Raw genomic sequence first — 16,555 nt, 5'->3', positions numbered from 1 at the left:
ACAGGGAAGCCTGGCGTGCTGTGGTCCATGGGGTTGCAAACAGACACAATTGAGCGACCGAACATCGAATAACAACATGGATGGGAAACTGAGGCACAGGTGGTAATGCCCGCCCAAGGCCCAGTGGGCTGCACAGTTCCTGGAGCAGCGGCGGTGGTACTTGATTAGAGGCAGGCTTACTTTAGACTTGTAAAGCATATGGTCTAGTGTTGCATATCATGGTGATTATTCCTCCAGGGCTTCAGGTTTCCCCAGCACAATGGTGGCTTGTGCTTCCCTGGACCGGCAACTCGGGCTGGGGTCTGCCTAACAGGATCGCCATGGGGACACCCATCTGTTCCTGAGCCAGATGCCCTCGCAGGAGCCAGAGTTGAAAACTCTGTCCCAGACAGGCTCCGAGACCTGTCTGGTCCTTCCCCTCCCTGACTCCAGGACCCCCAGCCCCAGGGAGGCCCTGGCAGGTTCCAGGGGGCCAAGGGGGGAGGTGTATCACGTCCTGCACACCCGCCATGTGTCCACGTGCACACACACGTGTACAATGCAGGTGCTGTGCCCTCGGGGACCGCACGGGGCCCTCCCATCTGCTCCCGGACGAGCCTCACAGATGGCGCTGTCTACACAACTGCTGCCCACGGCCCTCCGGCTCCTATTCCCAGGCCCCTCTTCCAAAACCAGGGGAGGGAGGGAGGAGGCTCGGGAAGGGCCACCCCAGCTCCCGTGCAGTCCCCGAAGGGCTGTGAAGGGGCAGGCCCCAGCTCTCTCTGCACCAGGTGCCACCTCGGGCCTCTGGGTCTTTGCACAAGCTCTTCCTGCAGCCTGGGGTGCCCCTCCTGCTTGACATCACTGCTGACTCCTGTTCCCTCTGATGCCTCAGGGCCACCATTACCCTTTGCTGGATTAGTCCCTGATACGAGCTTCTGAGGTGGCACTGGTGATAAAGAACCCGCCCGCCAATACAAGAGATGCAGGTTCGATCCCCGGGTCGGGAAGATCCCCTGGACGTGAGCATGGCAACCCACTCCAGTATTCCTGCCTGGAGAATTCCACAGACAGAGGAGCCTGGCAGGCTGCGGTCCATGGGGTCACAGAGTTGGACACGACTGAACTGGCTTTGTCCATATGGACATCCCAGGGCATGGAGGAAAGCCCGTGCTGGGTAAGGGTTCAGTGGGTGGAGTCAGTGAGCCAGTGCAAGAGACAGGCTGGAATGAGGGCCCGAGGCCCTGGGTCTCTCCACTGCCCAACTTGCAGAAAGTTCGGCTCAAGTGTCCCATGTGGATCTGACTCTGGGTTGCCAGCCTTCCGCAGGCTGCCTCGCTCACTCTGGATGCTCATCTCATGTGTTCAAGTCACTGATGCTCCCGTCCCGGGGGGTGGCAAACAGACCACCAGCCCCTGCAGGTGGGTGGCCCCTCTCTCCCCAGCAACCCCATCTCGCGCCTGGCATCCTCTGGAACCCTCCAGGCCTCCCTGCTCCTCCCCAGTCGCTTCCCTCTTGTAGGCAGCTATCTTCAGAGGCTGCTGGGGGCTTTCCCAGGTCATGTAAACAAGGGGAAGCCAAGGCATGGGAGTAAGTCATGCCCATCAACCCCCAGAAGAGATGGGAGTTGTTGGGGTGGAGGGCAGACAGGGACCCCCCGTCCCCTGTGGCCTTCCTGCTGCTGCTCTTGGAGCCCCCCAGTGATGTTTAAAATCTGTCTCTCTAATGGACACTGAACTGCAGGACTGTCTCCAGATCTCCAGAGACCACAAAACTACTGCAGACAGTATTCTTCTCAGAACCCAAGCCCTGCAGGACCAGAGAGGGAAACAGAGGTTCCCTGCAGGGTCAGCCCAGGAAGGCCTCAAACATGAGCCTCTGGTGCCCTCTTGTGTCCAAATGGAGCAAAGCACACACGTGCTGGCAGCTGTTTCCACCTGTGGGCTTACGTGCTCAATTATGTCTGGCTCTTTGCAACCCCATCCACTGTAGCCCACCAGGCTCCTCTGTCCATGTGATTTCCCAGGCAATACTGGAGTGGGTTGCCATGTCCCCCTTCAGTAGCGTCTGACTCTTTGTGACCCTATGGACTGTACCCCGCCAGACTAGCTCACAGGTAGCTGGGAATGGCTTCCCAGGTGGCATAGTGGTAAAGAGTTCATCTGCCAACCTCATCCCCAACACGTAACACTTCCAGACCCCGCCACCATGGCACCGTTGAACTTAGGAAGGTTGGAAATGCCACAGACTCTCTTAAAATGAAATTGGCCTTATTTTAAAAATAATGAACCTAAGCTGCTTTGATGGGCCTCCCTGGTGTCTCAGTGGTAAAGAATCCATCTGCAGTGCAGGAGCCCTGGGTTGTTTGATCCCTGGGTCAGGAAGATCCCCTGGAGGAGGAAATGGCAATCCACTGCAGTATTTCTTGCCTGGAGAATCTCTATGGACAGAGGAGCCTGGCGCGCACCCCACCCTTCACAGATACGCACACAAGCTTGCTGACTGAGCACCAGGCGAATGAGTGAGCTTCCAGACACACGAGCCGGTGCCGCCTGGTGGGGTGGCTCTTCGGCAAGGCCACCCCCAAACGGCGCCTCGTCCATCATAATCTGAGTGTGACTCATTGTCACACTGAGCCAGGGGCTGTCCCCTCCACCCCGCACTGCCTCAGGTGGGGGGCTGCGTCCAGTCAGGACGTGTGTGCTGGAGCACCCCATCCCTGTTGGCGGGGTGTCCGCTGAGAGCTCAAGAGTCTCCAGTGTGTGCGTGTGTTGGTCGCTCAGTCATGTCGCTCAGTCGACCCCATGGACTGTAGCCCGCCAGGCTCCTCTGTCCATAGGATTCTCCAGGCAAGAATACTGGAGTAGGTTGCCATTTCCTTCTCCAGGGGATCTTCCTGACCCAGGGATCGAACCTGGATCTCCTGCATTGCAGGCGGATGCTTTACCACCTGAGCTACTAGGGAAGCCCCAGAGTCTCCAGTAACACCGCCCAAAGGCTGCCGGCATGGTTAGGAATTTTGTTTCTTGAGTCTGCCACCTGCGGGACAGAGTGCTGAGGGCTTTTTCTGTTTTATACCCCCAGGGTCCCCCTTCTGTCTGCCCTCCTGCACACAAGGGCTGGAAGGAGAAGCTATATCTCAGATCGAACTATGTCCCCACAAAAGGTAGAAAAAAGAAAGAAAAAAATATGGTGAAGCCCTAACCGCCCCCCACCCCCACCCTCAGCCATTCAGAACGGGACCTTATTTGGAAATAGAGTCTTACGGAAATCATTCAGTTAAGATGAGGTCATTAGGGTGGGTATGACTGGTGTCCTGGGATAAAGGAGAAATTTGGACACAGAACCAGACATGCAAGGGGAAGACAAATGTGAAGATGCCCGAGGAGATGGCACGTGGAGATGGAGGCCTGGGGTGGTGCACCCACAAGCCAAGGACGCCAGGGGAAAGCCTGGAACCCTTCCTTAGCACCTTCAGGGCGCCAACACCTTGGTTTTGGACTTCTGGCCTCCAGAGAGGCTCCATTCCTGGTGTTTACACCTCACAGTCTATAATGCAGTCGCCCTGGAAACGAAGACAGGGCCTCCTCTCCACTTTGCAAGTGAAGAAACTGAGGCTCAGCAAAGGCAGGGGCCTTACTCAAGGTCACACAGCTGGGACTCAAGCCCTCTGGGAATGGGTGGCCTCCTGTCCACCGCATTGCACAGCGACTCCCGCTGTGACCTTGGCCAGATGTCCACCTCAGAACATATCCTGCTGTTCAGTGGGATATTATGTGCTGAGCTCACACTGGAATACTTCTGTCTTCTGTGTGATGACGTCACAGACTGGACACACAGTAGGTTCGTTTCTTTCCATCTGCTTTCAGTTTCTCGAGATAGATAGCTTAGTGAATTTTATCTTTTAAATTCAACCTTGAAGTTTTCAAAATCAGATCTATGCAACACGTTATTAAGAGGGATTTCCCTGGTGGTTAAGAATCCACCTGGCAATGCAGGGGACTCGGGTTCCATCCCTGGTTGGGGAACTAAGATCCCACATGCCACAGCCAACTAAGCCCTTGCTCTGCAATGAAGACCCAGCGCAGCCAAAAAAACCAAACACAACAGAGACATCTATTCCATTCCTGCCCCTTCCACTCACTGTGGAGAGTTTTCACTGAACTTTCCAGTATTTCTTTATTATGCAAAATGTAGTATATGGCATCATGCAGTTGTGCACCTTGCCCTTTTTCACTTACTATATGCATTCTGGGTGATCACGCTCGTTCCTTTTCATGACTACATTGCATAGCGTTGTGTTATTTATGCAGCCAATCCCCTATGTATGGATATTTGATGGTTTTTCATCTTTTAAAATAGTTTTGAAATACATAATACTAGGCGTGAAAAAAGGAAAAGATGAGCCTGAGCCTCAGAGGCAGATTTGCAAAAATGGGGTGACACGGCTTCCACCACAGCGGGAACATGGGAGACACACTTGGGTCGCAGAGTGGAGCTGTCCCTGACTCGCTGCTGGAAATATTTCTCTTAGAGTGGACGGGCCGGTCTGTGCACATAGTCCCCTTAGTCGTGCTGGGCGGGCCAGTCTGTCCATGGCACAGCAGACTGTTCTGGGCAGGAACCAACGATTGTCCGAGGACCACCCATCAGGCCGCGCTGCCCACGTCCCCCTGGCAGCCCCCCTCCTCACCCTCTCCAGCCACACATGCTGGCCTCACCTTTCCTGTGGCACCGTGAGACACATACTTGGCTCCTTCTCGCTGGGCGATTTCCACCTGCTTGCGGGCGATGCAGGGCCTGGCGAGAGAGGTGCCCAGGAGGTATCGGTCCTCGTACAGTGCGCTGGACTGGATGGCCGGCCAGATGAACTCCTCCACAAACTCCTTGCTGATGTCCTCAATGAACACCTATGGGAGAGCAGCCCATGGGAGGGAGCCTTGGCAAGGACAGGGCACCGTCAGAAGACAGAGTCTCCAATGGCCTGTGTCTAAGGCAGACACAGCTAACAGGGTGGTCTTGAAAATGCAGTAGAAAACGATTCACTTTTGTTAAATCTCGATTCTTGAGTGCATGCTATGTCACTTCAGCTGTGTCCGACTCTGTGACCCTATAGACTATAGCCCACCAGGCTCCGCTGTCCATGGGATTTTGCAGGCAAGAATCCTAAAGTGGGTTGCCATGCCCTCCTCCAGAGTCTTCCTGACCCAGGGATTGAACCTGCGTCTCCTGTGTCTCCTGCATCGCTGGTGGATTCTTTACCACTGAGCCACTGATGAAGCCCCAACTCTTGAATACAAAATATGATAAACACACACGAAGCATGTCTGCTGCATGCCCAAGTGAGTTACTAGCTAAATTAGCCACTCTTCTCATAAACCATCATTCATACTTGACTGAAGGACTGACAGGCAAAACAAGATCAATCAGACTTGGGTTTTTGGCCACGATTTGCATAAAAATGAAGTGACCCTGTCACTTCAAGGAAAACTGAGTATTTGTTGCCAGTGATAAAACTCAAGCTTTCCAGCAAAAAAACTAGAATTATGGAAAACTTGTATCTGACACTGTGAACTTGACAGCTTCCTAATACTTCTGATGTGAGTTTTATTGCACTTCACAGATACTGTGTTTCCTTCGTACTGTGAGCTTACGTGAGCAGGGACCATGACGGCCATGTTCATCTGATGGCCCGCTCACTGATACTGTTGAGTGGATGGAAGGATGGGAGGGTGGACAGGTAGATGGATGAGGGGTGCACAGGTGAATGGATGGATGAGGAAGAGGTAGACAGATGGGGAGGTGGGATGGGGAGGTGATTGGGTGCAAGAGAGGCTAGGAGAAACTAGAAGATGGTTCACACAGCAAAGTGAAAGTCGCTCAGTCGTGTCCAACTCTTTGTGACCCCAGGGACTATACAGTCCATGGAATTCTCCAGGCCAGAACACTGGAGTGGGTAGCCTTTCCCTTCTCCAGGAGATCTTTCCAACCCAGGAATTGAACCCAGGTCTCCTGCATTGCAGGCAGATTCTTTACCAGCTGAGCTATAAGAGAAGTTCTCACACCAACAGCGGAAGGAATTGACCTCACACTCTTGGAAGCAAGAGGACCAACTGGAAGGGGCGTAGGAGGCAAGGAGCTCTGGGACAGGGACCCCCACAGCTGACCCCAACGTGTCAGATCCCATTTCCAGCCCCAAACCCTGCCCACACTTGGTACCTTTTTGGCCCCAAGCTTCAGCGCCTTCTTCCTGGCTTCCTCAAAGTCTTCCTTCTGGCCGATGTTGGCCTGACGAGCAGAAGCAGAGAGGACCCATCAGCCCAGGGGCAGAAAGAAGAGCTGAGAAGAATGTCACCGCCACCTCGCCCCACCACCCGAGGGTGAGTCCTGGGCAGGTGTCTTTCACACACAACCGTCTTCAGATGATTTCTTTGGATGGCTGAGGTCACGTAGGAAGGAGAAAGGACAAGAACCAGGGTCTGGGGATGCTGTACTCCTTGGAGCTGCCTGAGGCTCTGGAAAGCAGTTTCAAGGAGCTGGACAGGCTGAATCTGGGCCTGTGCACCTGGGCTGTGGGGTTGCAACATTCGCTGTCACTGCACTGAAGGTCTAAAGCTGCCTTTGAACCCATCAATCTTTTCCCGAAATTCCCCCAAAGCCAGTACAAAGGTTGGCTTGTCAGCAGCTGCCCGATTCCCTGCTTACTGCCCCAGCCAAGTGCAGCAACTTGATTGCCCCGGGCACCAGAGCTGGCGGGAAGCAGAGGCCCAGGCTAGGAGCGCCCAGCTGTCCCCCTGCTGGAGCCCGACCTCTGGTTCCGACAGCCCCGTCTAGACACAGTCATGTTTTCTGCTGGCTACACTGTGGCCTCCTGCCCAGACCTTGACCCTGGATTCTGCTCAGCAGATTCCAGAGTGTTCCCAGAGTCCAGCTGCAGGTGCTTTTTCTGAGGCCACTCAGCTTTTAAATCTGCCTGGTGATAGTCTGGGATCCGGACCACCCATTGGTGCTGCCATGGCTCAAAGCACACACTCCAGGCTCTTTGCATTCACTCAAAGTCACCGCTTGCTCTCAGCAGGGGGCTGTGGGCCAGACACTTCCCCTCCCTGGGCCTCACCCTCACCCTCCACTTGAGTGGCGTGGGGTCGGCACTGTTACCAGTGGTAGACTGACTTTAACTGCAAACCATTCTTGACAAGAACAAACTTCTCCTGTCCAGTGCCCCCTCCTCATTTCCTCTGGGAACAGAACCTTCTCTCCTGGGACCTCTTTCTACAGGGATGCTTATGAGTGCTAAGTCACTTCAGAGACCACGTGGACTGTAGCCCACCAGGCTCCTCTGTCCATGGCGTTCTCCAGGCAAGAACACTGGAGTGGGTTGCCATTTCCTTCTCCAGGGGATCTTCCCAACCAAGGGATCAAACCTTCATCTCTTACATCTCCTGCACTGGCAGGCAAGTTCTTTACCACTGTGCCACCTGGGAAGCCCACACACAAGGATGGATGAGAGCAGGTGCTTCCTGCTCACTATAGGGACAAGCCTCCAAGGGAGCACCATACTGACAAATGAGTGGTGAGCAGGCACTCGGGCCAGTGAATGAGTGTTCCCTTGGCCTTTCCATCAGAGCCTCTGGGGAAAGCTTTCCTTTCTCTCAGAAGACTAGGGGATGAGGAGAGCCTTGCCTGCCCTGTGGAGAGGCCAAGAATGACACCAAGCCGAGACGGAGGCAAATCTGGATAAGCACCTGGATTCAGCCTTGCCTGAAGCCATCTTACCCTGGCCTTCTTGGTTATATGAAAAACTGAATTATGTTGGTTTTCTTTTTTTTTTGGTTTTGTTTGGCTTAAGCTGGATTTCTAGAATTTGCCAGTCTTATGGAGAAAGACTCAGAGGTTATGTCCAGGTTTATCAGAAGTGAAGCTGGTTTGATTGGGGATATCTGCTGTGGACCCTGGATGGGGGAGTGGCATCTTAGTTAATCTATTACCTGTGGCCTGTGGCCTATTTGCTGTTCCAGAATTAGGTGATCTCCAATCATCTACCTTAGCCCATGCAGGAGCCTAGATCTTTGCTGAATTACTGAGGGCTGCAGGAAAGGGGAAGTTTCTGTGACTTTCCATGGTCTTCAGCAGACCCAAGCCAAGCCCTTGGTCCCTCCCTGGACAGGCTGGCTTAGCAGCTCCACCACACTCACTCCTGGTGCCCCCACTCCCGCTTCAGCGAGTGCACGGAGAGCCAGCCTCCTTTATGCTCTGGGGGGCACATCTCAGACCTGGGGGACATCAAAGGAGCTCACTTAACAGATAGAAAGATACAGTAAACAAGAATTTATCTACAGATTAAGACAGGCTTGGGTGAGGGGGCAGGCTTGGATTCGTAACAGCGGGCAGGTAGGCAGCAGGGCCAACAGGTAGAAAGACAGACACGCCGGGCGCCCCTCACCAGGTAGGCAATGACGTCATAGCCTTGCTCCTTCAGCCACACGAGGATGCAGGAGGTGTCCAGGCCCCCACTGTAGGCCAGAACCACGGAGCCTTTGCCGGACATCGTGACTGGAGGCAGACGAGAAGGAATGTGAGTGACCCAGAGCCAGCCCCCCACACCCCGCCTGCCAGCCCCTCCCAGCAGCTCCCTCCTGGCCTCGGGCACCCTTATCCCCCAGACAAGCCACCATGGGGTTCAGAACAGGATGTTCAGCTGTCATCAGGTCATCAGCATGAGGAGCTGACCCTTCATATGCAGCCACACCTCTTTCACCCCCCTGCACATCCCCACAGACCACGCTGGGGCTTGGCAGGGGGAGGCATGTAGCCAATCTCCCACCAGCCGGAGAAGAAGACAAAAGACTGAGCTGCTGGGACCGAGGTCAGGATGCCAAGGTCGCAGTGTCAGGAGACGGGAGGGGCCGTCTCCTGAGTCTCAGGCAGCCCACACATCTCCTTGCTAAGCTGGGCCAGGGCAGGGCATGGCCCTGGGAGCCTCATACAGATCACCCAGCACCCCTACTCTGACCCCAGGAAGTGGGAGTCGTGCCTGCCGCTGGGGAGGCAGAACTGAAGCTCGGAGAGGTAAATGGCTAGCTCGAGGTTGCAGAGCACACGTGTGTGTCTGGCTCCAGAACCTCAGCTCTTCCCAGGAGGCAGAGCGCCCTCTCGGCTCTATGGGGGACAGGATGCTGGGGGCAGAGCCCTGCCCCCACCAGACCTCTTCCACCTGGGCCCAGTGAACCTTCACACAAAGGGGTTTTTGGCTCTTTTCAAATGCAATTTCCTCTGAGAGGGGAAACACAAGCCCTGCACCCCCAACACCTCAGAGAACTCAACTCCAGAAAGATTAGTTGGGAGGAGCTTGGAGACCTTCCTCTCCCTGTGCAGAGGGGGATCCAAGGCCCAGAAACTGTCTGTCCCTGTGTGCTCAGTTGCGTCTGACTCTTTGCGACCCCGTGGCCTGTTGTCTGCCAGGCTTCTCTGTCCATGAGATTCTCCAGGCAAGATTACTAGAGTGGGTTGCCATTTCCTATTCCAGGGTATCTTCCCAACCCAGGGATGGAACCCACGTCTCTTGCGTCTCCTGCGATGGCAGGTGGGTTCTTTACCACTAGAGCCACCTGGGAAGCCCATAACTCATAACTCCGAGGCCCAGAGGGAGAAAGTAACTGGGTGTACAGATGACAGATCTGTCCTTCCCAGCAGGACGGTGTGTCCTCCCACCAATCTCTCCCTCTCCTCAGCTAAACCGAAGTTTTCAGAAGGTACCAAGGCCTCCTCACTCCTTGCCTTTGCAGCCTCTGTTCCTTCAGTCCAGAAGCCCCTCCCAGAAGCCTCAGGCTACATTCGGGGTGCCCTGCTTCCCTTGCACTCTCCATGTGGCCCTGAGCATAGATGCTGTTATGTGCCCACTTTGCTGAAGAGGAGATTGAGGGTCAGAGAGGCAGGGTCACTTGCTTGAGGCCCTACGGTCAGCAGATGGCAGGGCTAGATTTGGATCCAGGCCATCTGGTTCTAGCCTCTGTGGACATGGTCCCAGCTTCCTGCACTTACAGGGAGCGTGCTTGTTTCTGGTGGGAGTATTTACACTAGAGACTGACCAAGGTCAGGGTCCTTAATAGATGCTATTGGGAAAAACTGTGGCTACCTCTGCTTTGATCCACGTAAGCCCAGAAGGGGTGTCACCTTGCTTCCAAGGATGCAGGCTCCTGCATCCTGAAGGGGCCTGGAGGTTTGGCAGCAAAGCGGTCACCCAGCCCTCTGCGGCAGAACACAGCCCAACTGAGGGGCAAGAGCATTCATCCTATGAACTGCAGCAGCTGCTGCTTAGTTACGAAGTCTTTGCAACCCCACAGACTGTAGCTCACCAGGCTCCTCTGTCCATTGGATTTCCCAGGCAAGAATACTGGAGAGGGCTGCTATCTCCTGCTCCAGGGGATCTTCCTGACCCAGGGATCGAACTTGCGTCTCATGCATTGGTAGGCGGATTCTTTACCGTCTGAACCACGGGAAGCCCTATGCCATATGCAGTCCTGGCATCTCACCAGACCGCCCACCAGCCAGTCCCAGGGCTCACATGTCCTTCCTGCCCCTAGGACTAGGAAGGGGAAATATCTCACAAACAGTGAGGTTGGAGGCAGTTCTGATGGATAAATATCCAAGACTCCCCCTTCAGTGGGCATTCATTCAACCACCTGCCAGGCAGTCCCAGGCAGGGTAGGGCCAGCAGATGTGCCCATGGCAACCGTAGCCAGGCAACAGGCCATCTGGGAGGGAGGGAGGCAGGAAGGACTCAAGGTAGGAAATGCCTGAGGTTGAAAGAGTAGATTGCGGCTTCCAGACACCTTTCTTGGCCCAGTGGATGGGTGACAGCAGAGGCCGTGAACCCAGCGTACCCAGCCCCTGGACGCCCCTTTGGGCAGCCTCGCTGAGCAGGGAGACTCAGGACCCCCAGAGCTGCCTAGCTCCTAGTTGTGTGCCTGTGTGTGCTGGGGCTGCTTGGGGTGAGGAGAGTAATGTTGCATTATTTGTACAGCTCTGTTGAGATATAACTAACCATAAACTGCATATAGCTAAAAGTGTGCAATTTAGTAAGTTTTGGTGTGTCTACACCCATGAAATTACCACCACAATCAAGATAATGGATGTACTTGTTATAAGTGACAGCCTGCATTTGTTTCATCCCCATTTTAGAGATAGGGAAACTGAGGCTTGGGTTAAAGAACTTGCTCAAGACCTCATTTGACTGCTAAGTGGCAGAGCTCAGATTCAAACTCAAGTCAGCTAGACTCAAAAGTACAAGGCTACCCTCTCTGGGGTGGGGTGGGGGAGGGCATGGATCCCTGGGACAAGGTGTGGGGTCTGGGAAGCTGCTGGTGGCCCAGACAACCCAGAGTGACAGGGAGAGCTGATGTGAGCCCAAAACTCACCCAGCTTCTAGGGGTCACCCCCACTTTGCCAACCCCCAAAGGCCCTGGAGCCAGAGGATGGGCCCTGGAGTAGGGGAGGGGCGGCTCCATGGAGGCAGACCACCTGTGACTGCCTGGTTCTGCCTCAGTGACTGTCCCCCCGCACCGTGCCCTGCGAGTGTGGCCCATCACAGCACAGTCACGATGCACTCTGCCCCCGCCACCCACTGTGAGCTCTGTGGAGACAAGGACCATCTCTCAGTGGCTGGCAGGTGGCAAGCACTCAGAACAAAGCTGCTGATTTTGCTATCTGGAGGCCTGCTCCTCACCTATAAAAATGGAGGGTTAAAATCCCCTCCACGTCTGGAATTCCGTGCATGCTGTCATCTGGAAACTCTCATCCGGAAACTCGTGAACCTCTTCTGCTGGCCAGGCCACAGGCGGAGGGCCTCAGCCTCCGGGTCTGAACCTCGTGATGGAATGTGTGCACCTTGGAGCGTGTGCCTGCAGGCAGGGATGTGTGTGTATGTGTGCACAAGTGTGCCTGCATTTCCCCAGGAGCATGTACCTGAGACTGCATGCGTGTACCTCTGTCTACACACACACACACACACACACACACACACACGTGTGTGTGTGTGGCATGTTTGGGCCTGCATGTGTACAAGATTAGCAGGGCAGGTGGGCTGAGAACATGATGCAATCTGACACTGGCTTTGCTCTTGCCTTCCTGCTGAAGCTCTCCCCTCCCCCACCAGCAAGGTCCCGGCAGCCTGCTTGCTGCAGAAACTAAAGGAAGCCAAGCAAGCAAGGAGGCCTCGGTTTAGGGGAGGAGGAGTGGAAGAGACTAGGGCAGAGAGCAATGGTGGGTTTTCCAGACCTGGAGTCCAGGAGCTGAGAGCAAGAACAGCCCATCCCCCCACGGAGCAACTGTGAATTCGATAAGATTCAGAGAGGAGTCCAGAGCCCAGAGCTGGGCACCACGCCTCTGCCCACTGAACTCTCCTACCACTGACGGGCAAGCCCCTCACTCTCCAAGCCTCAGTATCACCATCAGCACAACCACCTGAAAGTCCTTCTGGTTCTGACACCCCAGGGCACGGGGCTTCCTGCCTGAGGACTCAGCCATCCTCCCAGCTCCGGCCTCGCAGTCGCCCCAACCTCCAGGGAGGGCACAGGGTAGGTGCCCCAGCTCCCAGGCACACAACCTCTGCTGAGAACACTCATGCCCCTGGTTTTCGGGGCCAGTCTGGCCAATCGGCTGCCAAAGAGGGACACCTGGGAAGGGAAGAAGGGGGCCTCGTTCCAAGATGCCTGCCAGCCTGACCTCAGTTGGCAAGGCAGTGGGCATTCTCCAGGGCTCCGGCCAGAACCATCCTGCCAGCTCCCAGTGAACGAGCCTGGCCAGCCAGGGCAGCTGCTCAGAGCTAGGAACATTCATGTGGCTCTGCAGCATCAGAGCTAGGATGACAAGAGCAGTTACTATGTTTAGTGCCACACGGGATCATTTCAAGGTGGGGCTATTATTACCACCTGTTTACAGATGATGAGCCGGGGCTCAGAAAAATTATAAGACTTGCCCAGGTCTCAAGCTAGCAGATGGCAGTGCTGGGGGATGGAAACCTACGCCGTCTGCAGACCACCTGCTCTTTGCTGCTCTCTGTCCTATACGCTCTGGCCTCAAGGGGACCACAGACTGTCTTCTCTTCACTTTACTTGTCTGTTGTTTAGACACTCAGTTCCTTCTCCAGGGGATCTTCCCGACCCAGGGATCAAACCCATGTATCCTGCCTTGAGCCACCTGGGAAGCCCATGAATCACCACCAATCACCAATTTTCTTTGTATGTTGTGGCTACAGCCACCTGACTCTTCCTCAGGAACCCCTCCCTCACATTCTAACTCAGTTGAGCTGGGTTCTCTAGTTTTTAAAAACGTTTAAAAAATATTTTTGGTTCTACCTAAGCCAGAGAATTCTCTCTGACTTAGGGGTTTGCTCATTTCAGGATTGCAACTTGAACCCTTTGGCTGGCTGCCGTCATTCATGTCTGATAGAGCCAGGTTGCAATTCCACACTTTGACCAGGAGGTGCCGCTATCAGGATTCAGCCTGAATGTTCGGTTGATACATTCAGCTCATTTCATCTACAGACTTGGTGAGGCACAGAGAACTATTTCTGTATCTGATGGATGAGTTGAGAGCATTGAGGGTGCTCTAGGCTACATACGGAGCTGGCTGTCAGCTGCAAATTCCTGGGGCCTGAGGATCGATTTAGGAATGCTGGGCTTTCTTGGGAAGACCACCAGCGCTCCAGCAAACTTCTTCCACCAGGGAAGAGGGGTCACCGGGGAATGCCTTGACTTAGCAACATTGAAACTCCAGTTTTGATAAGAATGTCTGGAGGCGGGAGGTAGGAAGATTAAGGAGACCTCACCAGGCCCTGGTGACAGGCACTCACTCAAACCCTCTCCGAACAGCATTTGGTTATGGAGCAAAGGTGAGTTCATTCATTTGTTTATTCTGCTCTGTCAAAATGCCTTTGGGTACCTGGCCTATCTCAAGTCAGGGGAGGGCATCTGCCACACAAGGAGCCAAAGTCTGGAAGATCAACTTTGCCCAAAGTGTTTCAGCAGAAAATCAGGGCCTTAGACCCTGAATCCCAGAGAGGTTATCTCCCTCCACGTGGATGCCCACAGGCAAGGCTCTCACTTCAGAGGCTGTGTGTTCAGCGTTCCTTCAGATGAAGGCATCTGGCAGTCCTGGCTTGCCTCCCAGGACTCATAGGACCAAGATGAGATGGGGTGCTAGGAAAGCCCTTGCATAGCAGGTGAGTCTGGGATCGCCCCCCACCCCCAAGTCAGGTTCCTGGGGCCCTGGGCCCAAGTTACCATCCCAGCCAAGGGACCACACAAGCCCAGGGGAAGCAGGCAGCTGATGGGGGCACAGGTGGGTACTCAGGGGAGCTCAAGAGTGTGCTAAATGGGGGTCTCTCTCCCTTACCCACCCCAGGCCTGGCCTGGGATCTAGGTGCTCAGTGGGCAGGATTCACCAACTCACTCTCGAGCACTCAACAGAGCTGGTATTACTTGGCATAACCGAGCAGCTGGCTCCACCTGGGGCAGCCCCCACCGCTACAGTCTCCCTCCCCCACCAGAACCTAAGATAGGAGGGCAGGGACCCCCACTCCTGAGCCCCCAGCATGGGAGCACCAAGTGGGTCACTCCCCAGTGAGCAAATGGACCCAGGACCTGCTCTCAACAGTACGCACCCTCCTAATTTTGGGGGGCTACCCCGGGACATGTGGGCGGGCTTCCCAGGTGTCACTAGTGGTAAAGAACCTGCCTGTCAATGCTGGAGACCTAAGAGGGTCAGGAAGATCCCTTGACGGAGGGCATAGCCACACACCTCAGTATTCTTGCCTGGAGAATCCTGTGGACAGAGGAGCCTGGCAGACTGTGAGTCCACAGTGTCCCAAAGAGTTGGACACAACTGAATATACTTAGCAGGCACGCAGTGGAAGCAGGGAGTCTCAGGCACTGGACTTCCAGGGATGTCCCCTAACAGTACACATCCTGTTACTGTTCCCTGAGCCCTAAACCCGTGTCAGCCGAGACGAACAGAGAAACTGAAGCTTGGGAAGCTGCGAGGCTGACCCAAAGCCTCACCCAGTCGTGGGGTTGTGCCTGCCTTCAGGGCTGGGTCTGCAGGGGCCCAGAAACCGGCCCTCTCCTGTCCCTCGTCTGGGCGTGGAGGGGAGGGATCGAAGCCCAGGACCTATTTGATCCATCCCTGGGGAAAGGACAGGTTTGTTCCTGCCCGGGAGGAGCAGCCAGACGGCGCTGTCGGGAGCAGACGCCCCCACTTCGCAGAGAGGAACACTGAGGTGGTGGTCGGGTGGGGGGGGGGGGCACTGAGGTCACGGGACCTCCTCAGGAAGAGCTCTGGCGGGTTGGGAGAGGAGTTTCCTCCATTTCAGACTTTCCTTCCCTGGAGGGCGCAGCCGCCCAAGGGGCCAAAGGCAACAGCCACCAGGACGGCTGACATTTCCTGCGGAGCGGCCCCTCCCACAGTCCGGTGCCAGCCGGAAACCGGGCACCGCGGCCGGCGAGGCGGCCGACCCCACCGGCCGGAGAATGCAAAGCCCTTTCAGAAGGCAGAGGCGGGCGACCGACCGCCCCCAACCCCGCACCTGCGGAAGAAGGAGCCCAGCCACACCCGAGGCCCCCCGGGGCGGGCTGCCTGGAGCCCCCGAGCCCACCCGCTCGGGGAAACTGAGGCGGGGCTGTGGGAGGGGCCAAGATGCCCAAGCCCCCGGGGCGCGCGCGAGGGACCCGAGGTGAGGCTGGCACTCTGGTTCTAATGGAGACAGAGACGGCGGTCAGAGCGGGGGCAAACAAGATCGGAAACCGCACCCCCGCAACACCCTCCGGGTTCCCGAGGTTCTCCATTTGTGGGGTTCGCGGCATAAAGGAAATTGGATCAGAGAAGGAAGAAGATCCAGAAAGGACCTCGGCCCGCAAAGGCGACAAGTAACCCGACCTGCTCCCCAGCACCCCCCCGCCCCGGACTCACGCCCTGGTCCCATCCCCGCGGCCCCAGGGAGCCAGGAATCCGGTCGTCCGGCGTTTAAGCAACAGGAGTCGGGGCGTCCGCCCCCTTCCCTCCGGTCCGGGTCCGAACCGGGGGCGGGGCGGGGGGCGCGCGGTCCGCTCCGCCTCCTCCGCTGGTCCTCGGAGGGATCCGGGCAGAGGGCGACCTAGGCTGGGGAGTGGGAAGGCGGGGGGCCTCCTTACCGGGTGACCAGCGGCGGCAGCAGTCGGCTGAGCAGGGCAGGTTTCGGCGCGCATCCCGGGTTATAAGCTCGGGGCCGGGGGGCAGGGCCCGGGGGGGGGGTGGCCGGGGGACAAGGCGGGGGACCGTGCGCGCAGGCCCGGCCCCTGGGCCCGGCCCCCTCGAGAAGCCGCTCAGCGTTCGTGGCCACCTGCGGCCGGGGCGGGGCCAGGCGCTTCCTTCCCTCTTCGCTCCTCCCCCTTCCCTCCTCTCCCCTTCCCTCCTCCCCCCATTCCCACCTCCCAGCCTACTCCTCCTCCCGACAGGTCCCCCGTCCTAGGGAGCCCCTGGGTGCGGCAGTGGCTGGAACCCGCGCAATGGACAGGGTGACAACCCCTCCTGCCAGACTTG

The 16,555-nt window shown here is 56.2% G+C and overlaps 1 protein-coding gene across 1 annotated transcript in view; it reads right to left on the bottom strand.

Annotated features, from left to right (window-relative positions):
- Nucleotides 1-16,320, bottom strand: part of ASS1 (argininosuccinate synthase 1) — a 52,089-nt gene extending 35,769 nt beyond the window's left edge. Inside the window, exons 1-4 of the mRNA XM_061433843.1 lie at nt 16,168-16,320; nt 8,424-8,533; nt 6,200-6,268; nt 4,702-4,890 (exon numbers count right to left, since the gene is read on the bottom strand). Of these exons, the coding sequence (XP_061289827.1) occupies nt 4,702-4,890; nt 6,200-6,268; nt 8,424-8,528 (363 nt within the window). The 5' untranslated portion in view covers nt 8,529-8,533; nt 16,168-16,320. The remainder of the gene's footprint in view (nt 1-4,701; nt 4,891-6,199; nt 6,269-8,423; nt 8,534-16,167) is intronic.
- Between the last annotated feature and the right edge of the window lie 235 nt (nt 16,321-16,555).

This window comes from Bos javanicus, chromosome 11 (assembly GCF_032452875.1).
Source record: "Bos javanicus breed banteng chromosome 11, ARS-OSU_banteng_1.0, whole genome shotgun sequence".
NCBI classification, from domain to species: domain Eukaryota; kingdom Metazoa; phylum Chordata; class Mammalia; order Artiodactyla; family Bovidae; genus Bos; species Bos javanicus.
This window is presented reverse-complemented; position numbering and strand designations above follow the sequence as displayed.